This window comes from Mus caroli, unplaced genomic scaffold, assembly GCF_978045245.1.
Source record: "Mus caroli unplaced genomic scaffold, Mus_caroli_1 scaffold_2, whole genome shotgun sequence".
Classification (NCBI taxonomy): Eukaryota; Metazoa; Chordata; class Mammalia; order Rodentia; family Muridae; genus Mus; species Mus caroli.
In genome coordinates, this window is record NW_028227257.1 from 52,662,205 (window position 1) to 52,684,689 (window position 22,485).

The 22,485-nt window shown below is 50.0% G+C and overlaps 2 protein-coding genes across 2 annotated transcripts; both read right to left on the reverse strand.

Moving 5' to 3' along the window:
- Positions 1-1,059: 1,059 nt before the first annotated feature.
- On the reverse strand, positions 1,060-16,133 carry Astl (astacin like metalloendopeptidase). Its single transcript, XM_021156180.2, has 9 exons — positions 16,088-16,133; positions 15,357-15,482; positions 13,812-13,873; positions 12,285-12,378; positions 11,769-11,886; positions 10,506-10,687; positions 7,563-7,644; positions 7,196-7,350; positions 1,060-1,493 (listed from the first exon to the last, which is right to left on the reverse strand). Exons 1-9 carry the CDS (start codon positions 16,131-16,133, stop codon positions 1,060-1,062), a joined length of 1,299 nt encoding a protein of 432 aa, XP_021011839.1.
- A 3,300-nt stretch (positions 16,134-19,433) lies between these two features.
- Positions 19,434-21,607, reverse strand: Dusp2 (dual specificity phosphatase 2). Its single transcript, XM_021156681.2, has 4 exons — positions 21,150-21,607; positions 20,898-21,019; positions 20,344-20,563; positions 19,434-20,231 (listed from the first exon to the last, which is right to left on the reverse strand). The coding sequence occupies exons 1-4, from the start codon at positions 21,547-21,549 to the stop codon at positions 20,017-20,019; spliced, it is 957 nt and encodes a 318-aa protein (XP_021012340.1). The 5' UTR covers positions 21,550-21,607; the 3' UTR covers positions 19,434-20,016.
- Positions 21,608-22,485: the final 878 nt, after the last annotated feature.

Consider the following 22,485-nt stretch of genomic DNA (forward strand, 5'->3'; position numbering starts at 1 on the left):
TCCTCAGGAAATAGCAAAGGCTAAGTTCTCACAACCTTCAGGCACCACACTGTTCCATGTCTGCTTCCTACTCTGCCACTTTGAACAAGTCTCCATGGGTCCAGAAGCCTGGCCTTGTAGAGAAGAGGGTGTGACTCCCTGGGAGCCCTCATGGGCACTTAAATACAGGCAGCACAGCATATTACATGAAGCAAACACCCAACTTTATTTCTGCCTTTTCCCACATGAAGTACCCTTCCTCGCTGGTTCTGGTTCCCCTTCTATCCCAAGCAGGGCTCCCCTGGCCTCCCAACAGGCTCCTGGAGAATTGAGGGCTCCTGGCTCAGACCCTACCACCTACATGCTTTGTTCTTAGAAGAAACCTCATAGATCAAGGGGTGTGGCATAGCTGAAGGACAAGTAGTGTGACATTTGCTCTCAGGGGCTTCTAGTTGAGCACCTTGTGGACAAAACAGTGATCTGACGGGCACGAAGACTCAAGGCTGCTGCCCAGGGACTGGTGGTCTTGCCAAGGCCTCCACCATGCAGAGCTGATAAGGAGCCATCTCTTGCTAGTCCAGCTTAGCAGGAGAACAAAGTGTGCTCTCTGCCTCCTGGAGAACAGGACTTAATCCCAGGGCTTCAGAACATCTTTAGAGCCAGGCATCCTGGAGAGCTGGATATTCAGGTTCCAGCCACAGGGCTTCCCACTGAGGTCCATGCCCAAGGCAGCACTCGAGTCCATGCCGGGAGCTAGTCCTCAGTTGAAGAACTTCCAGAGGCAACCAAGGCTGGAACCTTGCTCTTGATGGCCACTCCCAGGATCCTGTCTCCATGCCATGCATCTTCCAGGGCTAAGGCTCAAGCCAAGAAAAGCCCCTAGAGCCTCTCTACCCCTAGGAACTCTGCAGGGTGGGGGTGTTGTGGGAAAAGAGACCAAGGAAGTGACCCAGGCCTCCAAGAGTAGCCAGTGCAGGGGTTAGAAGACAGGGATGATGCCCAGAGGGGCCAAAGACTAGATTGACCTAGCTGTTCTAAATAGAATACACCCTCTCCACTTGGGGACAGAAGTCTAAAGGCTCAGCCTCTGGGCACCTCTCTAATGTTACTTCCAGGTGCACAGCCTCCTGGAAGCGGAGCTAGCCTTTCAAAGGCATCTTGGATAGGTGCTGGCTTGTCTCTGGCTTCTGGAAATAGAGCAGGAGGTACAGTGGGGGCCTGGGTTAGCTGGAACTGCTCTAGAGACATGCTGTCTGCACCTGCTCCGGGCCCCGATTTTGAGGCAGCGGCTATCATCTGAGGTGGTTTTGCCAAGGCTCCCACACTGAATGTGCTCTGAGGAGGATGCTCCCATCTTTGCTGGCTGTCACCAAGCCCGGCAATACCCTGACCTCCAGTCCTGGAGCCACTAGGGGCAGAGCTTCCAGATTCTTCTGACAGTGCCTCGAGAAGTCTTTGTAGATGTGATATAGAGGCAGGAGTGAGGCTTTTTCCATCACTCTGGGCCTCAAACCCTAGAGCAGGAAGAGAGCAGACGTTAGGTCTTAGAACTGCAAAAGAAAGCTATTGCGTGGCCTTTCGCTTTACTTAAGGGGCTATGGAGCCAAACTCGCAGAGGTCTCCGGCAGCCCACAAGGTCTGTGCTAAGGCACAAACTATTACATTTCTACTGCATGGCAGTATAACTGTTGGGTGTGACGATCTGTGCCTGTATCTCAGTACTGGAGAGGTTGAAGCTGGAGAATTGCAAGTTTGTGGTCAGCCTAGGTTACACAGAGAGACCAGGTCTCGAAGACAAATTGGAGCAGCCAGGACAACCGAGGTGCATTATTTTTTCCTCATTTGGCCCCTCGGGTCACCACGAAAAGATCCTGCCGGCCTTCCTACCAACACCCCAGCAGGGCTTCTGTTAGCCTAACTGACCATATAGCTTCTCCTACCACATCTGTCTTCAGGCCCAGCACACACCTCCCACCTACACATCTTGAACATCTTCTGGAACCATTTCTGTTCAAGCCAAGGGAGGACATCGGAATTTCCTAAGCGCTCTCTGGTCTGTTCACTACCAGGAGGGGGGGACCTCTTTGCTTTCTCTTTGCTGCCACACCTAGACTTGACTGGTATAACTTTGTACGACCCCACTGCTGCCTCATGGTCTCATCATTTCTGCCCACACACCTCCATCATCAGTGTCCGGTAACCCATCAATGCTGTCTCCTTTAACCAGTGACCCTCCTCCTGCCCAATTCTGCTGGTCTCACAGCCATGCCCCCTCTCTGAACTATATCAGCACCAGAAACCACAGGAGTCAAAGCCTCCATTTCTAGCCATTTGTCATCAAGCAGTGACATCTCTACCCTCTACTGGTTTTGCTGTCCACCTAAGCTGCCATCATCCCTCCACAGGGACCACACCCGCAACCACCTTCTGTCCCAATTCCCTGCCACTCCTCAAGTCCCCAGCACCATCCCATGTCCTGCCCTCTCTACCAGGTTCAGGTACTTTGTAGGCCATGCCCCCCCACTACTATGTTAGCAGCTTCCCCTCAGTGTGTGGAGCAGGGGCCATAGGCGGTCTTCAGATCAACACATGGACCCAGGTCCACTCCTGAGGTCTTCCTTCCTATTACGTCCATGTCTGACCCTCGCTCCCACCTTTCTAACTGGCCCTCCTTTCTCCTCCAGGACCTGCCCCCTTCTCCACTGTGTCATCATTTCAACACCCAAACACGCCAGTCTGTCCCCATGGTGGCAGCCCCCCCTTGGACCAGTTCCTCCCAATTCCAGTTCTCTGCTCTCTGTGATCGTCAGAGCTCCAGGCTGACCTACAGTGTCTCACATCTCATTCTCTAGTTTTAACAAAATGTTTGTAATATTTGATTAACTACAAGTATACATATGTATCAGGGAAGGTGACATTAAAAATGATACTTAAGCCAGGTGTGGTGGCACATGCCTCTAATTTCAGCACTGAAAAAGGTGGGCTGATCTCCAGGTTAGAGGCTAGTTTCGTCTATATTTTGAGTTCCAGGGCAGCCACCACTACATAGTGAGACCCTGTCTCAGAATCAAAGGGAAAGCGGGTTTCTGTTCAAAGAACTATCTAGGAAGCAAAACTCAAGTGCACAGAATGTCAAGAAATGTTTCCAAATGATGTAAGGAACAAAGAGATACAATTAATATATTTTTAAACTCTTATAACTCAGCAAGGAAAACCCAATCCAACTGAGAATGAGGCAAAGAATCTGTGAGGACATTTGTCTAAAACCAAAAAGGTAGAGAGGGGACCTGCCATCTCATAAAGAGGCTAGAGGCGGCTAGCCGTTAGAGAAATGCAAACCAGAGTGGTAGTAGATACTTCTATATCCACTGGGGATACTCATAATCAAAAGCATGGACTACAAACCTCAGCAATTATGCAGAAAAGTCAGCATCACCCTACATAGGTAATGGAGTTTTAAGTGGATCAACTGCTTTGGAAGACAGCCGAGTACAGAATCACCATGGGGCCCAGAAACGTTATGGCTGGGACAGATACCGACATAGTATATTCATAATGGTCCCAAACCAGAAATAACTCAAATGTCCATCAAGTGGTGAAGAAGTTGAGTGTCATTCAGCAGAAAGGGAATGACGTGCTCACAGGTTCAACAACAGATGAATAGCAAAGGTTCTGTGGAGGGCAGTGAGCCAGACACAAAACGCACGTGGCTGCATTTATATGAAATGTCTAGACAAGGCAAATCCATAGAGGCAGAAGGTAGATTACTGATTATCTAGGACTGCTAGGGAAAGGGGGTGGGACTCAGGTGTAGATGACCTAGAAATAAAATCTGGGTCACAGGCACACACAGCAGCTTCACTGGGTGTCACACGGTCTTCCAGAAGGGTTGCAGCCATTTAGGGTCCCATTGGTGGGGTACAATCATCCTTTGCCCTGTACCCTTTGTGGGTATTTGATATCACTGAGATAGTAGACTTCTGCTAATTTAGGGAGAGTGAGTGGTGGTGCGATTGCTTCTCATTTGATTTCTTCCGAGTTGCTTATTAACCACCTCATGCATTTTTCTATCTGTACTTTGACTTTCTGTTTACAGCCCTTTCATAATACTACTAGTTATGTTCAGAAACAGCTCTACTTTATAACTCATATTTTAGATTTACTTGTGATGTCTTTATTCATATGAGTACACTGTCGCTGTTTTCAGACACACCAGATCTCATTACAGATGGTTGTGAGTCACTATGTAGTTACTGGGAATTGAACCCAGGACCTCTGGAAGAGCAGCTGGTGCTCTTAATGGCTTAGCCATCTCTCCAGCCTTTGTGGTGTCTCTTAACAACGCTTATTATGGTTACTGTTGGATTTATTAATCTTTCTAGTTGTTAGGGTTATTTGTGAAGAAATTCTTCCTCATCCCAATATTAGAGACATCTTGCTAGTTTCTTGCTAAACTTTTTACAGTTTCTCCACGCACATACAAGTCTTTTATGCAGTATGGAATGTAATAACGTGTGACAGTAGGTGCCTAGGTACCATCTCAGAACCAGGCAGAGCAGTGGCTCTCAGCCTTCCTAATGCTGCTGTGCCCTTTAATACAGTTCCTCATGTATTAAACCAACCTCCAACCATAAATTATTTTCACTGCCACTTTGTAACTAATCTTGCTACTGTTACAAATTAAAATGTAAATATCTGATATGCAATTCCTGTAGAAGGGTTGTTGGAGCCCCAAAGGGGTTGAAACCCACAGGCTGAGAACCACTAAGTCACCTTTTCATAATCAAGCCCCCGCCCCCAGAGTTCTCACATTTGATTTTTTTTTTTTTTGAGACAGGGTTTCATTACATAGCTCTGGCTATCCTGGAACTCACTATGTAGACCAGACTTTTGTCTCCAGCTTACAGAGAGCCACCTGCGTCTGCCTCTCCAGTGCTGGATTGGATTAGAGCTGTGCACCACTGTGCTTGCTAGTTTTCTATTGAGTAGAGTCCATTTCAGAACTTTCCTCTCTGTTCCCACAGGCACTTATGTGTGTCTACAGCCATCCTCTGCACTTAAAGCCATGTATTCGGAATGCAGACAGGTTTTTATACATTTGTGTACTTTACATACACTTAAGGACGTCTTATAAACTCATAACTGGCTAGGGAAGTCTTTCTACAGCCCCTTTTTTGTTGTTGCTGGTTTTGAAGGCAGAATCACTGCCTTGTAACCTTGGCTAACCTTGAATTAATATAGCCTAGGTTAGCCATGAGTTAGACCTAGGCTAGACCTATGCCTTGGATCACAGGTCTGCATTGCCATACCAGGCCCTGCCACTGCTTTACATCAGGAAAGTCTTGGCTGTTGTCTTTCATCTTGCTTAAGTTGCTCTGCCAGTATTATCAAATTCATTATGATTTTTAGTGTGAATTTCTAAAGATTTATTTTGGTTTTAAATATATGGAGGGGTATATGCAGGCCTGCTGGAGACCCTGGGGTCACAGGTAGTAGTGAGCTGCCCAACATGGGTGCCGGAAACCAAATTCAGTCATGCTTGCCCTTAACCACTGAGCTATCTTTCCAGGCCCCTGAGTGTAAATTCATTGGATCTATAGATCAGACTGGGAAATGTTAAGACTTTAAACACTGTCTTCCTATCTATAGCTAGGACGAACACTTCTTTAAGTGTTTCTGATACAAGCAGGCCAGGTAGGCCTCAAACTTGTGACTGGCCCTCCCCTTCACTTCCAAGGACTAGGATCACAGATGCTTGGCAACTTTTAAAATAAGTATTTCCCCCTGGAGAGTTTTTGGGTAGCTTCTATCTCTTGTTCTTTGTGCTCTCATTTTAAAGTTATTTTTGAAGGTTTACAGAAATATAATTCTTATTATCAGTCAAGTATACTGATATTTTAACATTATCCCAGTCTTAATTTGTTCATTGATTTTTGCCTGTTTCAGTATCATAATCTATGATTAGTGTCCATTGCTTCCTTTGGTTTTTGTTGGTTTTTGAAACAGGGTTTCTCTGTGTAGCCCTGGCTGTCCTGGAACTCACTCTGTAGACCAGGCTGGCCTTGAACTCAGAAATCCACCTGCCTCTGCCTCCCAAGTGCTGGGACTAAAGGCATGCACGACTGCCACTGGGCAAATTTTTGCTTCCTTTCTAAATACCAAAAACTTTGTGTCTTTTCTTGCTTTACAATGGCAACAGCCAAGTGTCACAGGATGTTAGATCACACTGTGAACCCTGAGATTGTGTTATTTACTGGAAAAAAAGTCTACTTCTAGTTGTGGTGTGCCTCACCCTTAGCACACACCTTTAATTCCTATGGCTGGAACACAGACATGTCCTAAGAAGGAAGCACCCATGTTTGAAAGTGATGTCTGAGTAGCAGACAGACTGACAAATCAGAGAAAGATCTGAAAGAATAGGATGTGCCCAACTCTGATGAGAAGAGAGAAGAAAGGGAAGCCACTTAGAAGAGAGCAACGCACACACAGAGAGGGAGAGAGTTGGGGGAGGCAGGAGGCAGTTTAACTGGGAGAGTGTTCTACAGAGACAGTTGAACAGATTGGTTGTTCTCTGAACAAGTCAGAGAATGAGAAGGAGCCTAAAGATTAGAACAGATTGTGAAGGTTAGTATGAGGCCAAACAGAGCAATTCAGTCAGAGGCTGAGAGGGGAGCCAGAATGAATCAGTCGGCTTGGAACAGCTGAGTTGAACCAGTCTGCAGCAGTTCAGAAAGAATTAGAAAGTGCAAGCTTATTCAGCAGTAAGTCTAAGAAGCTGAAAACATTCTAGGCCCTGTTTAGATTGTTCTGAGGCTAGAAGCTTCCAGGAATAGGGACTAGGTTAGCAGACTGAGGCAGTAAGCTTTGGAGATGACAATTACATCAGGCGGATAAAAGGTACTTTTACAGCTAAGACCTCCATTTCAACACTGAATAAATGGATAATAGTGGGAAAACTTCTCTTGGCCATAAGATTTCATATTTTGTCATTAAAATTATTTCTACTCTAAGTTTTGATAGATGTGTATTATCTGGGTTATTTCTCTTTGCTAAGAGGTTTTAGTCTTTAGTGGGTATTAAGCCTTTTCAAATATATTTCCAAATTCAATTGTGATGAGTCATTAGTGACCCAACCCACCTCTCCTTGCCATCCCTCATCATCCCTTACATCTTTACCCTCGAACTTCAGTACCATTCCCTAGGTTAAGTCACTTACCTCTCCCGTGGGAGTCCGGGACACTCCGGCTGCAGTTATACAGCCTGCAGACCCGGGTGATATCTGAGGTACTCAGGTTCCATCGCTGGCCAATGTGAACACTGGAGGTCCAGAGTGGTATGATGGTGGGCTGCCCACGCCAGCTGAAGGCAAACCTGGAACCCAGAGGTGGGACCTGTGTTAGATCGCAGTAGAGGGGCTGGCTAGGAGAGTAGTGCAAGGGTATGGGGAATGGGAGGCAAGGGGATAGGGGGCAAAGGGGAGGGAGAGTCAAGGAGGAGGAGGAAGGGGCTGAGAGGGCAAGGAAGAGGGGCAGGAGGAGAAAGGCATGGGAAAGGGGGGGTATGGGGGAAGGGGGTGTCCTCACCTCCCATAATGCATCACAGATGAGTAGTCATAGGGAACTAACATATTGGTACTCCGTGACTTGATGAAGTTGATTTCAAAGCCTTAAAGCACAGACACACACACCTTTGTAGATATATAACAAATAGACAGGTAGGGAAGACCAGGCAAGGAAAGGGAAGTGGGGAGACTTCTGAAAATTCACAGCCTATGAGTGGAAGAGTCTGGTTCCCCTGACTGAACCTTCTTTTTTAGTTAACCTCGTTTTCTATATACCTTTGCTACCCTACTCTACTTGACCCTGGAAGTAATCCCTGTGCCAGGGGTGCCTCGTACCAGGGGTGCCTCGTGGCCATGCACACAACCATAACCTCCCACGAGCTCGCTCCAGCTCTTCCTCCTTCACAGCTCACTTTTCATGACACTAAACTTTGCAAACCTGCAGCATCCACAAAGCTGTGGCCGTGGATGCTGTGCCTTAGACACTGGTACCCTGTCTACTCTACTCCTTGAGCTAGCTCCTAAGATGTGCTGTCCTCTCCATCCAGGATTCTGGTGCCTGACCCCCTGATGCCCAGACCATCTTCATCCTCCCATCTTAGAGCACAAAGCTGCAGATCTGCATCCCAGCAGTCCAGTCACCCTGGCTGCCCTGAATGCACTCTTTCCCCTCCAGGCCAGTGAGGAATGGAAGGCTGCTACCTCCTCAGGGCTGCTGGTCCTTACATCTTTGTTGCCCAGCCCTCCCTGCCCCCCAGACTCAGCAGGCTGGGTCCACACTACTCTTCCCCAAAGTCAGCAGCAGCCTCTTTAATCGGAGTCCCACAGAATACCAATTTTTTTCTTTTCAAAGACCCTTTATTATTAAATGTAATTTTTGGATAGGCAATATAATCCCTTAACTCAAAAACCAAGTTATTGAGCTGGGCATGGTGGCATACACCTTTAATCCCAGCACTTGGGAGGCAGAGGCAGGCAGATTTCTGAGTTCAAGGCCAGCCTGGTCTACAGAGTGAGTTCCAGGACAGCCAGGGCTACACAGAGAAACCCTGTCTCGAATAAAAACAAAAAAACAAAAAACAAAGTTATCTAGCTGGGCATAGTGCTATACACACCTTTAATCTCAGCACTTGGAAGACAGAGGCAGGAGGATTTCTGTGAGTTCAAAGCCAGCCTATTCTGCAGAGTAAGTTCCAGGACATCTACTGCTACACAGTGAGACCTTGTCTCAAGAAAACAAGATAACCAAGTATCTAGTGTGCACAATGCCCCAAGTGCAAGCCCCAGTGCTGTGGAAATATAACACACATATATTAAAGATAATATACACCAATATTAAAGATAGTTGTGAGTCTCCTACACCACCTGATTCTCCGAATTTCTACCTCTCAATCCTTACAGAATTACTGTGATTAAGTTTATGCCTCCGCAGAGTTTATGCACGTCAGTTTATGCCAACAGATCTCACTTTTCATATTTTCCTCATTATGATAGCTGAGCGTTTTTGTTGGCACTAGGCTGGAAACCCAGTTACAAACCAGACAAGTGCCATGCCTCTTTGCTTTGTCCTTAGCCCTAGGTGGGTCGTGGTTTTGAGCCAATCTGATTGTTAGAAAACACTAACCTCAAGAGCTGCTCAACTCTAATTTATGCTTTTACCTTAATTAATTCCCCCTTTTAAATGGGCATGTCTATTTGTTCTCTTTCATTTTATGGATATAAGTATTGACAACCTCGACACATCCCCTGAATCTACCCTTAGCCAGAGACTATTGATTTAAAAATAGTGCCTTACGATTATTTAAAGACAGAGTCTATGTATCCTAGACTTCACACTCGGGATCCACTTCCTCAGCCTCTGGAGTGCTGGGACTACATAGTTTTCTCTTCCTTTCCTCTCTTTTGAAAAATCCCTGCAATTCCTTCAAACCCCAAAACTAAAAGGATTTTGTCCCACGTGAGAGCAGTTTTGGTGGTTGGTCGGTCATTGCCTTCTGCTCTGTCATGATCAGGATTATCTGCACCGTATTTTTCAAATCTAGTTTCTCACAGCCTGTCATCGGATGAGTGCTTACAAGCACCCAAGGAGCACTTGGAAAGGTCATAGTCACCCCCAGCCCTACCCAACCAATCCTGTCCTTTTGTCATGGTCTACCTAGTTACCTCAAAGCATGGTCTCTGGGGTAAGTTTCACACTTTTCATCTGGCCAACCCCAGAGCATCAGAAGCAGCACCACTGATGGGGCAGTTTCCCCACTGGCGGGAGGCCTCTGCACCCCCAGACACTGTGGATTCTGTCCCTTCACAAGCGCCCCTCTTGCCCAAGGCAGTTCTCACCGCTGAGCCCTGAGCCCCACCTATATAGGCTTACACTGCACTCTGATCCCTGTACTGTGCCCAGAACGCATGCTCCTCTTTGGCATTAGGGCTCCTCCTTCTGTCAGCCTTTGCTCTGCCGCTTCCAGGGTATTCTCTGAGCCATCTGTCCACTGAAGTCCATCTTGTGCACCTCAGCCTTTCAGCACTGCCCCTTCCCTGACCCATGCATCTGAGCTGCCCTCTGAATTTCTGTCTTGGCTCAGTGTTCCCAACTGACACATATCACCTGCCCCAATAGCATCTGCAGTGTGGGGGACAGCTGAGTCAGTGGGCCAAGAGTCAAAGGACACTGCCAACCTCACATTCAGATGACTGACAATGGCAGAGGGAGGTGAGACACAAAGATAATAATTGATGTCCTTTTTTTTTTTTTTTTTGAGTACAGCTATGGAGGCCCAGAGCAACAGCCACAGAGGACCACTCTCAAATACCAGAGGGGCACAAATCCCACTTGCCTTGTGAAAAGGAGACAGACCGTGTGGGGAACGAACTCTTCAAGGGGAGGTGAGCCAACTCAACTCCAGCTCTGACCTGAGGCCTGCGTCCCTCGGGGGTCCTCTGGGCCCAGCCTAGTCAGCTGACTTACCTGGGAGGATCTCGTTCCAGTTGACTCGGATGTAGCGGTCCCGATCTGCACGTGAATGCTCATGCCAGAAGCCAAGTACGTGCATGAGCTCATGTAGGACAATGCCCCGGCCCTTCCGGAGACAAGTGGGTGCCAGGGACACCACCTGCATCCCTCCGCTGCGTCCCACACCAGAGAAACACCTGTAAGACCATGAGAGTGAGCTGGCATAGAGGTGAGCTGGCTGGGTGTATGGGCTGGTTGTGTGTGTGAACTTGACACAGGCTGGAATTATCACAGAGAAAGGAACCTCCCTTGAGGAAATGTCTCCATGAGATCCAGCTGTAAGGCATTTTCTCAACTGGTGATCAAGCCAGGAGGGTCCATTGTGGGTGGTGCCATCCCTGGGCTTGTAGTCTTGGTTTACTATAAGAAAGCAAGCTAAGCGAGCCAGGGGAAGCCAGTAAGTAACATCCCTCCATGGCCCCTGCATCAGCTCCTGCTTCCTGACCTGCTCGAGTTCCAGTCCTGACTTCCTTTGGTGATGAACAGCAATGTGGAAGTGTAAGCTGAATAAACCCTCTTCTCCCCCAAATTGCTTCTTGGTCATGATGTTTTGTGCAAGAATAGAAACCCTGACTAAGACACTGGACATCAGGACAGACACTGCTTGTGCTCTAGGAGCTGGGATGGACCAGTGCAAGACTGCCTGTCTTACTCCCAGACTTTCTGTCCCATCTCCCAAGTCCCTTGACTGCTTGGCCTGTGGAGAAGCCTCAGCACTAACCAAGCTGCCAAAAGGTGGCACCAGACACTCATGTGCAACACAAGCAGGTCATTACATGAATAGACCTATGTCATAAGCCTGAGTCACAGCTTCTGTCCACACCTCATCAGGCCCCAATGAAGGTAGGATATAGGCATCACCACTACCCCGTCTCAGAAAGAAGGCAGAGAGGTTAAATTAGGGAACTCATCTAGATTCAAAATGGCACACGAGTGACAGAACCAGGACCCAACATTTGCTCAGATTCATACCACAAGACCTCCAGAGGCGAGGGCTTTGTAGAGGAAGATCCTGTGCCCAATGGCCATCCCTTACCTTTGGCCCAGAAGGTCCAGATCATGGATGACCATTCTGGGTAGGCTGGGGTTGAACCCAAGAAAACAGGCCCAAAAATAAGCTTAGATTTGTGCACGCTAAGGGATAAACAGAGAGTGAGCATGCACATGCACACGCACATGCACGCACACATACCACTTCCATCCATCAGGAGCACTTACCCCGCCATAGGAAGAATGGAAACAAAGTCTCTCTGACCATGGTAGGCAACAAACCGGATGCATGTGAAACGTTCAAACTCAGCAAAGGCCTCCATAATGACCCGGCGGCTGGGTTCATCTGGGAAAGACACACCGTGGCTGACCCCCTGCAGAGGTCCCATAGCTCTTGAGGAGCTTTGAAGTCCACGTGGGGGCTGAGACCAGGACATTAAGCTCACCTCCCAACACAGTATTCAGAGAGGACAATGCTGAAGAGGATGCCTGAGCTGCAGAAAAGACCCTAGCTGTGGGACTACGTGACTCAGAGAGGATGAGAGTTCCATCAGCTCCTCCAGGATTTCAATACTCCCTTTCCTGCCACAGCTCAGGATGCCCTGGGGATAGGAGCTCTGCACAACACTATTGGTGTAAGAGAGGGGGTGTGGTTCTACAGAAGGAGATGCCCAATGCATAGATGCTGCAGAAGTCCTGATGTATAGGGAAGGAGGGTGGAAGGCTACCTCTGCTCTCACTCACCATACTTTCTGGAAAGCAGGAAGGGGATCTCCACAAAGCCACCAACGCCCTTGGGCCATTTATTATTGGTCACTGACAACAATCGGAAGGGGCTCTGAGGAGAAAGGGCAGCTCAGAGTTAAATGGAGGACACGGGCCACCTAAGCTGTCTAGTTCTCCAGGGTGCCATGCCTAAGTCTGCCAGGACTCTAAAGATGTGAGCAGCAGGACACGGAGGCCTTGGGAGTGAGGAAACCACTAGAAGGGAGATGGAAGCATGGGGAGGATGGGCCAGCTGTGAGAACTCAGATGACAGAGGTCACAGCATGTTCTATCAAGTAGATAAAAGCACCTAAGGCTGGTACCCAGGAGGCCTGGCTCAGGAGGACTCTGCCCTTTCCACGCACCTCCATGAACAGGAATATGGCAAAGCTTCCCCTAACAAGAATGGGAAGGGTTACTGGGGCGTGGTGGCGCACACCTTTTATCCTAGCATTTGGGAGGCAGAAGCAGGTGGATTTCCAAGTTCGAGGCCAGACTGGTCTACAGAGTAGGTTCTAGGACAGCCAGAGCTATACAGAGAAATCCTGTCTCAAAAAAAAAAAAAAAAAAAAGAATGGGAAGGGTCCTATGTGGAGTGGCAGCCTCACAGTGCTTCTCTACGATCTCCCACTAGCGGGAACTCTACAGTGTAGGCTTCATGGCTATCAGAAGGCCCTGTCCCTCTGGCGGTCAACATTTGATTCTGCTCTATGCGTTTCAAATGCCAGGCACCTGTGTTCACTTCTCCACTGGATAACCTAAGCTCTCCAGCCTGTGGACTCTAGCCCAGCCTCAGGGGCCATCAATCACCTCTGAACACACAGGAGAGTCTTGCTTTCCACTTCTACTGTCACATTCAGCAGCCCTCTGCCACCTACGATGGCACTACCTCTCCTGAACAGTGTGTCTTCTCTCTGAAATAAGTCATTTCCATTCCTACCAGCCTCCTCCCTTCTGACTCAGCCCTCCATCCACAGGCAAGATGGTCTCTCCACGTTACTTCTTATTCTGGTTTCCCTAAGGGGGATCTTGACAGCCACCCAGGTCTCACACACAAACACAAGTCAATCTGGGCTCATGTCTCTGTTTTTGTTTTTCTGGTTTTCAAGATAGGGTTTCTCTGTGTAGCCCTGGCTGTCCTGGAACTCATTATATAGATCAGGAGGCCTGAAACTCAGAGATCTGCCTGCCTCTGCCTCCCAAGTGCTGGGATTAAAGGCCTGTGCCACCATGTCTCAAGCCTTGTGCTTCCTAAGCACTCTCCCTGGGCAAGGTGACAAGAGGAGTCAGAGTTTGAATTTCCTCTTCCAGGAAGCCCTCTTGGGCAGACTGAGTAGTCATTTCAGCTGTCACCATTATCACATTCATGACCTTGAAAGTGGTACCTAACCAGCCATACAAACCAAAGATAGACCCCCCCAACTGTCAAGCACTCATGACAGCCAGAAGAGGGTTTTGAGCGCTGTCATAGCCTTGAAGATGCTCACACCCCACGTGTGTACTCACTGGCCGGATAATGTCCCCTTCTACCAGGAAGCTGCTTTCTGGGGTCTCCTCTGAGATGAGCCCTGGGAGGGAAAGGAAGAAGGAGGGATGTGTGTGAGCCTTGACTTCCAGAACACAGGCTGGGATGGACCCAGCAATGCCAGTGTCTATATCTTCTACTTGGAGACTAAACTTTTGTGAACACCAAGGCTGTGTGGCTTTGGAGAAGTACAGCAGCCCCTGCTGGGTCCCAGCCTGCAAATGTGTGTGTGTGAGGTTCTCGGCCTGTTCTCATCCTTCTCCTGGTTAAATGCAGTCCATGACTCCGTCAGCATGTGTGAGCCAACTCCCACTCCAGGCCCCTGCTCTCAGGATGCAGGTCCTCCTCCTATCCAGGCTCCCTCCAGCCCAAGCCACACTCCCCAGAACATGTCCTGGTCTCTCCTGCCTTACCTTGCTCCCACCCACCACCTAGCTTCTATTATCCATAATCTGAACCCTTGAGGTAGCTAGGAGCTGAAATTACAAGTCACAACCACAGAAGGGAGTTGAGGATGGTGAATACTTCTTGTCTCAGTCTGCTTTGGTTCTCATCTTCCTGTCAGGGAGCCTCCTGCAGCTGACTGCTGGGAAGAGAAATCTTGGGACCCATGAGGCAGTGAGGGAAGCCACAGAAGGCTTGAAAGGAATGAATACAGGAGCACTCCCGGATCCCATTCATAACTTCTGACCACGGATGGTGGCACAGACTAGACCCACCCTCTTGTGAGTCCTCTTAGGTAGGAGAGGTCACCTCAGGATTATCTGATCAAGGTTGCATCCTGAAATCTAAAAGGCCACTCTCCGGGATCTGGTACAGTTGTGTGGCCTTATCCCTCAGAGCTGTCATTCACAGCTGCAGCTGGTGGTGTTTACGAACAAGACATCAGCTAGGCAGGGACAGCTGTTAGCAACTACCGTGAGCCAGAGCATGGGAAAGTCTTCTCTGTGACTTTGAGAGAGTGTGCCAGGGAAGCCATATGACCGACCAAGGACTGGGTCCATCTGAGCTTCTAACCAGAGAAAGAAGGGAGCAGTAGTCACCATCTACACTAAGGCAAGGTTACCTCTGTTCTGCCAACATTTCAGCCCATGATGACTCCAAGATCTGAATTCATTTTCATTGACACCAACTTCAGCCCAATGCGCCTGTGTTCCTCAGGTCCGAGATCCCCAGACAGAGATGCCCTGAGCCACAGACTTCTTTGTTCCTTAATAACCCACCCCACTTGGCTAGGTCACGCTTACACACCGCTACTTACAGAGTGACTGACATGTTCTCAAATATCTACTGATGATTTTGCTCAAGTCCCAAGCTGAGAGAACACCAGTGTTCTTATCAGATCATTTTAAAGACATTTACAGTATCTCATATAGAAAATAATAACCAGCAAAAAAATACAGAAAAACAGACAAACATTTCCTCATGAAACTTGATTTCCCTGCATGCATGGGGACATTTCCTCTCAATCTTTTCCCCATGTCCACATTCAGCATGGCTTTTGGAGTATGGCCCCATATTCTCACCTTGGTTAATTGCGGGGATATCCTTGTCCTGAGATACTGGGCTTCCCTCAGGAGTGAAGCCTTCTGGGACACTGGTACTGCAGACTCCAGAACATCTGGATGCTGAGGGTGCTCCCATGCTCAAACCTGGCTCTGGAAGACAAGTGCAGACATATAGATGCTCCAGAGACTCCACTGTGAGCCGGGACAGCAGGCAGCAAAACCCAGCCCCTTCCAGGAGAGGCCACCCAGGATGCATTCCTGAAGCCTGCCTGGCTATCTCACTCATCATCCCTGGTGACAAGGCCTAGACGCCTTCAGTGAAGGATATCCCTTTAAGGGACTAACACTTGGCTCAAAAAGGCTAGGGCAGCCAATATGAGACAGAAAAGAGGCACAGTAGACTTTAAATCTTGAGGCAGCACCAGAATCAAGACTGGCCTCAGACCCTACTTTTGAACATTTCTCTCCACTCAGGCTTAGCCTGAGTGCCTGCTGCCCCAGCCAGGCTAGAACCTGGCTTACCTTAAAACAAGTAGGTATATGGTATGACACTTGGCAATCTGCCGTTAGGTGGGCCCTCTCTACTCCTACAAGTATCAGGAGGCCTCCTCCTTGGTTCCCAGGGGCTCACTCATAGGTACAACCCTACAATGCCATGTTGGAGCTGTGAAACTAAGTTAAGATTATCTTAAGCCACAGCTGCAGCCTCTGGCCTCTTCCCAATGTCCCAGAGACTGGAGCCAGCTTACCTAGCAAGGAGAGCACAGTTAACATCCAAGGCCACAGGCTTCCCATGGTACCCGTGGTGGGTCCTCACTGCCCTCTCAGCAAGCAACACACAGAACTGCGGCAGGGAAAGGACTCCTTAACTCAGGGACTCTACCACCCACCCCCTTTAATAGGGGCTTCTCCAGCCCACACCTGCAGCCTCCCAACCACCTCCACCTGCAGTTCCTCCCAACAACTATCACCTGAAGACCTGCCCAGTCTTACCAGAGGACTCTACCCCCGTCCCCAGCCTGAGCCTTCTGGACCATAGTCCCATCCATCTTTGCTGAAGTGGGTAAAAAGTGGGCAGGGGACACAAAACAAATCCTCAGGATACCCTTGAGCAGTGTAGCTTCCCTGAGATTCCCCCTCCTGCCACCAGAGGGCAGAGAAGCATTGCAACCTCATGGATTTCATGACTTGGATTGAGATCCAGTCACTAAAAGGGGGCTTTCCTTTTCCTGTCCCACCCACTACCGGAGGGTTCAGACCCAGAAAATCTGCTGGGAAACTCAAGGCACCTCTCCCTATGTGGTCACCATACCTGTATAATCTCTCCCCTCCCCCTTCTCCCCCTCCCCCGTCCCTTCTACCCTCTATGTATACGAGAAAGGGTCTCATTAAGAAGCTTTGGCTGTCCTGGAACTCACTATGTATAACAGGCTGGCCTCAAACTCAGAGAGATCTGCGTGCTGCCTGTCTCTGCCTCCTGAGTGCTGGGATTAAAGGCATGTGCCACTATGCCCAGCTATAAGCTTTTATTTCAGAAGCCATATAGGAAAGTACACAGTTACACAGGCACAAGTTGCAAGACTCTGAGAAACTTCACACTGAACACCAGCATCATCAGCACCCAGAGATGCCTCCCACTGCAGAGGGGACACTTTTGAACTCTTAGATGCTCATATGACTGTGATCCTCCCAATGCCACTGCCCACTGACATGATCAGCCAGGGCCCCTTCCCATTTCACTAATTCGAAATACAAAGCTCCCAGACTTTCTTCCTTTACATCCTGCCATCCAGAGACCCGGCCTGGATGGACAGCCTGGAACACACCAAGTCCACCCCATGTTCAGTGAAGGAAAGCCAGAGCTCCACAAGGGCCTGTTGGCATTCCTGCTGAGCCTGGGGCAAGCATCTCTCAAGAAGTAGAAGCCAGAGCCAGATGGAGGGGCTATAATAAAAGCAGATGCTGCTGATGCCTGAGCAGAGTCTAGACTGGTTTCCATGAATCCGATGGATATGCTAATTAGGTCGACCAGCAGACTCATTCCTTCACAGTGCTTATATATGTCAAAGCTTGTCAAGTACCTTAAACACTCCATTTTTTTTCCCATTAAAAAAAGAAGACGCCTGGCATGGTGGTGCACCCCTTTAATCCCAGCACTCGGGAGGCAGAGGCAGGATGATTTCTGAGTTCGAGGCCAGCTTGGTCTACAAAGTGAGTTCCAGTACAGCCAGGGCTACACAGAGAAACCCTGTCTCGAAAAAACAAAAAAGAAGGAGGAGGAGGAGGAGGAGGAGGAGGACATGAGTTGTCATGGTGGTTCACACCTGAAATCCCGTAGAACTGAGAGAAATTAGCCTGGGCTACATAGTGAGGGCCCATCTCAAAAATATATTTAAAACAATGACCTAACTACTTAAATGTGCTTAGTAAAATTATTATCATCACATTAGTGGAAAATCTCATACACAGTACTTGGGAGGCAAAGGTAGGTGGATCTCTTGTGAGTTTGAGGTCAAATTGGTCTACATATTCAGTTCCAGACAAATTAAGGCCACATAGTAAGGCTGTCTTAAAAAAAGAAAGGAAGGAAGTGAGGGAGGAAAGGAAAGAAAGAAAGGCCATTTGCTAGGAGGGTAAGATGTTAGAAACACAGAAGGGCAAGGAATAGGTGTAATGGGGCCACCTGCAACCAGTCATGCTATGTATAAGATGATGAAATGTTAATGACTCTGGGGCGCAGGTGTCCACCCCTGAGCTGGGCATCAAGTCCACAGGTCCCAATAGAAACTGGTAGGGTTGCCTGCCTCATGGCCTGGTACAGGCGGGTACCATTACAATATACAGATATGAGATGAATAGTGGGGAACATAGAAAAACTAAGCAGTGTGTGTGTGCTACGGAGAAAGGCGACACTGGAGATGTGACTGATGGTGGTGACGGATGAGAGGGGGCTGGTGGACATGCTGTCATTGCCCAGGAAGGTTGGCAGAATGGCAACCTGGAGCTTATGTTGATGCAGACTCAGCTCCCCAAACCTTCTGCCTGGCCTTGAAATCCCGCTAGCTCTGGGCAACCATGGAAGCCCAAGATGAAGAAAGGTGTTTTTTTTTTCTGGATTAGACCACCTTAAAGGTCCAGGAAGTCATGTTGGCATCTATAGTCCATGTTGCTGCCCCAGGATGGAGCCGCAAGTCTGTGCCTCTGACTAATGACTTGATGTCCCTGGGCTTTGCTGCCTGGGGTGGGTGGGGAGGGGGGCTCAGATGGAAGCATCTTGTTGTGAGCGGCATTTGTAGCCACCTGAGGCCATGTTGTAGCACCTGCCCAGGGGCAGCTGCTGTGAGCCATGAATAGGTTAGTGGCCCTGATACAGCCAGCCCACTTGATGCCTGTGGTTACCACTAAAGCAGGCTGCCTGAAAACACGTTAAAGTCTGTGGGTGTGGGTGTGGGGGAGCTGGCCCCGCCCCTCACTGGCTCTTCCTCAGTTGATGGCTTCTGGTATGGAGAAAGGCTGAGAAAGACCCCTCCTCCCTGTGGGCCGTTAAGAATTCAACCATGTTCCAGTGAATATATGGACAAAACAAAATGGACTTACCTGTTCCTTTTGGGGGGCAGAACGTCCTGGGGGAGGGGAGGGAGCAGATGTGGGAAAACTGGGAGGTGAGCACAATCAGGGTGCTTGATGTGAGATTTCCAAATAATCCATTTAAAAAAAAAAAAAAACTGATACAATTCTTGAGGAAGGCTCAGAACAACCCTAGCACTTGAGTGCTTTACCCAGAGCAGAGAAAATGGGCGCCAGGGGTAGGTTTTGCACCCTTCATCCAGGGAGCCAGTGCCCTCTGATCTAAATGCCCTCCTCAGTCAACACATACCTGCACACCACACACTGGGTAAATGTGGGGTTTGATCAGGGATGCACAGAGCTGCTGTGAGGCTGAGGCCGACCTCAGCCTTCCTAACCCTCCCAGTTCAACCACAGGCTAGAACCTGTATGGGAAAGAGCCCAGGCCAGGCCAGCCCAGGCCAAGGCAGACCATTCAGCCATCGCAGGCACAGACTTGAGACCAGACAATGTGGTACTGCTCTTTTTTAAACAAAACACTGTTTTTATTGACACGACCTCAATGTTCTATATAAATATAAAGTGCTGTTTCCAATGCCCCTCCCTGGCCCACAGGGCCGGGAGGAAGTTGGGGAGAGAGCGTTAAATGTCAGTTGAATACAAATAACTTTTCAGCACCAATTACAGCGAGATGCCCACACACTCACACACAAAAGTCAGATGTCGGTAACATGACACACACAGTCACTTCCTGGCTCCCCTGGGAGCACAAGGCTTAAGCTTTGGGTCAAGGGCTGCACACCCCTAGACATGGTTTCTGCTTGTCACAGCTTGTTTTCTGAGCCCTTGGGTGACCAAGGGCTTTAATATAGTAAATTAATTAAATTAATTTCTGCAAGTCGAAGGAGGGAGAGCAAATAAGGGCCAGCCCTTACGCCCCCTCAGAAGAGCACCATATCAGAGCAGTGGTCATCCTGGATTTCCTGTCATCCTGGATTTCCTAGCACCCCAGTGGGACGGCAAGGTGAGGAGGGAGGAGCTGGACCACAGCAGCTTCCCCCAGGAGTCAGTCAAAGCCAGAGCTGGGGGTGGGGCCAGGCTGGGCTTTGCCTCAGTGACACAGCACCTGGGTCTCCAGCTGTAGCAGCTGCCCCATGAAACTGAAGTTGGGGGAGATGACTCCCCGACGTTGCTTAACAAAGTCAAAGGCCTCGTCCAGCCGTACCCGGTGGCTCTGAATCAGGTATGCCAGGCATATGGTGGCTGAGCGAGAGATGCCAGCTTGGCAGTGCACCAGCACCCGGCCCCCACTATTCTTCACCGAGTCTGAAAAAGAAATGGGGAGCGGAGAGTCAGACAGGAAGGTGGACAGAGGAATCAGGTGCCCGTACCTTCTTCCCTACAGTTCCCATAGACCCCTGGGCTGAGGCTCCCCTACCTATGAAGCTGATAGCCTCCTGGAACCAGGCACTTATCTCCACCATCTGGTTATCTTCTACTGGAATGCTCTTGTAACAGAAAAGACCCTCAAAGTGGTTGGGGCAGCTGGCAGAGACATTGAGAACCGCTGTGATGCCGCAGGCCTGCAGGCCCTGAAGATCTGAGGAGTGGTTGCAGCTGCCCAAGTACAGGTAGGGCAAGATTTCCACAGGACCACCCTGGAGGAGGAAGGGAACGGTGGTGAGACCTCACTCAGCCTTGTACTGAAAGGCTTGATCGAGACATCCTGGATTGGCTAGAAACAAGAGAAGCTCTAGGCTTTCTGACCAAGGACAGAATTAAAAGTCTTGAGGCCACAAGGGGACATATGTTCAGACACTTTGTGCCACATATGCCTTAAAGTTTGTATGAGGATATACACGTTCACACCATTTGCAGGTCACACAAACACTCTCCACATCGGGGAATGTATATTGGAACACACCCTGTCTTTCCCCACTGGCATTCCTTTAGAATGCACAATGAAGACAACTAATTCGAATATCAACTCACCTGGTCATAGATCGGAACCCTCGGGTCAGAGTTGCTATTTTCGGCCCCAGCAGGAGGCAGGGCCTGGGCAGGAGCTTCAGAGCACAGATCCGGACAGTACTTCTGGAAGCTTTCGAAACCGCCTGTGGGAAAGACAAGAAAGAAAGGGTATGATTAGCCAAGAGATCGGGCACAGGGCACAGAACGTGGAACAATGGGGCTAAGGGCGCGGGGCGCGGAACGTGGGACAAGGGGCGAAGGGCACGGGCTCACCTCGCAAGAAGCACACGGTCGTGGGTCCCGCGCGCATCTCGTGCTGCAGTGCGGCTAGCAGCAGGTGAGCCGGGCCGTCGGGCGGGAGCTCGGCCACAGACGCGCTACTTTCATCCAGCACCACGGCGCGGGCCAGCTCCCCGCGGCCCAGGCGCGCCCGGAGTGTGCGGTCGGGCAACAGACAGGCGAGGGCAGCGGCGGGGGTGCCGCGCGCACGCCGCCGCAGCAGCGCGTTCCAGGGCACCGGTCGCGCGGCGCGCACGTGGCTCCGGCAGAAGGCCAGGAACGGGCGGCAGTCGAGCAGCAGCGTGCGCTCGGCCTCCCGCGGCTCCCGCAGCAGCGCGCCCAGCGCCGCGCACTCTAGCTCGCACGCCGTCTCCAGCCCCATGGCGATCGGCATCGCAAAGCCTCCTGCTTCCCGCGGTCCTCTCCCTCGGCTCCGGCGGCGCGGTGTCTATGTGGCGGGAGCTGACGGTTCTGGGGGCTCTTCGTCGCGCCCGGGCTTAAATACTCGAGGGCTGGCCCCTCGGGTCACCATACAAGGGAAGAGCAGGAAGGCGCCGGTGCCCGCCCCCGCGGCTTCACGTGGCATTCTGGCTGGGCCGCCCCCGGGGCTCCCGGAGCCGACAGGGGGGTGGGTGGGGCGGGGCATCAGGGGGAGGGACACGCGGGGGAAGAAACTGGGAACCAGACCGTGACAAGTGTCGGCCTGGAGTCTAGAGGCCCCACCCACGTCTCCCCAGTGTATATGCCCCAGTGCTCCCCACTCTGCCAGGCTTCAAGCCACTAAGTGCTTAGAAACTCAGCTCTCAGCTGCACGGAGCCTTTGAGTTACTCCGGTCTTCAGCTTCCTCACTTTTCCCATTTTCTCCCAGGGTTTTCATTCTAGGAATTTCGATAGCAAAAATGGACAAATTACCTGTTGCTACCAATGATGATACACTATTAGGAAAGACACCAACCGTCAGGAAATTGTCCTCTTCTCCTATGTCAGGCCCAGGCCCAGGCCCAGGCCCAGGTGGAGGAGTCCTGGAAAGCCAAAGCCCGGGGGTGGGGGCGGGGTGGGAGGGGCTTTAATGGGGAAGGGGCGCAGGGACCTGTGACGAGTTTCCTCATATGACTGGGGCAGTTTCTTTCCCCAGGGGCCCAGGAAAACCCCCAAGAGCCTAAAAAGAAGTAGTTCTCATGTCACAGGCCAGGGCTAAAGAGGAACTCTGTTGACGATGCTGGGCTCTCCCGGGGCATAGCCAGGCCTGGCGGGAATTTCAGGGGAAGAAGGTCTATTCACAGAACCTGTTCCCTTCCGACCCCTTAGGAGCTGCAAACCCCTCTGGGA

Bases quoted from the DNA above. Each gene is read 5' to 3' on its own strand.
- Dusp2 (XM_021156681.2), bottom strand. From the start codon at position 21,549: ATGCCGATCGCCATGGGGCTGGAGACGGCGTGCGAGCTAGAGTGCGCG. The intron at 21,020-21,149 runs GTGAGCCCGTGC...TCTTTCCCACAG, and splicing joins GACCGTGTGCTTCTTGCGAG to GCGGTTTCGAAAGCTTCCAG. The intron at 20,564-20,897 runs GTGAGTTGATAT...TTCCTCCTCCAG, and splicing joins GGGTTCCGATCTATGACCAG to GGTGGTCCTGTGGAAATCTT.
- Astl (XM_021156180.2), bottom strand. From the start codon at position 16,133: ATGGGAAGCCTGTGGCCTTGGATGTTAACTGTGCTCTCCTTGCTAG. The intron at 11,887-12,284 runs GTGAGTGAGAGC...TGTCTTTCCCAG, and splicing joins CCTGCTTTCCAGAAAGTATG to ATGAACCCAGCCGCCGGGTC. The intron at 1,494-7,195 runs GTAAGTGACTTA...TTCCTGCTCTAG, and splicing joins CCCGGACTCCCACGGGAGAG to GGTTTGAGGCCCAGAGTGAT.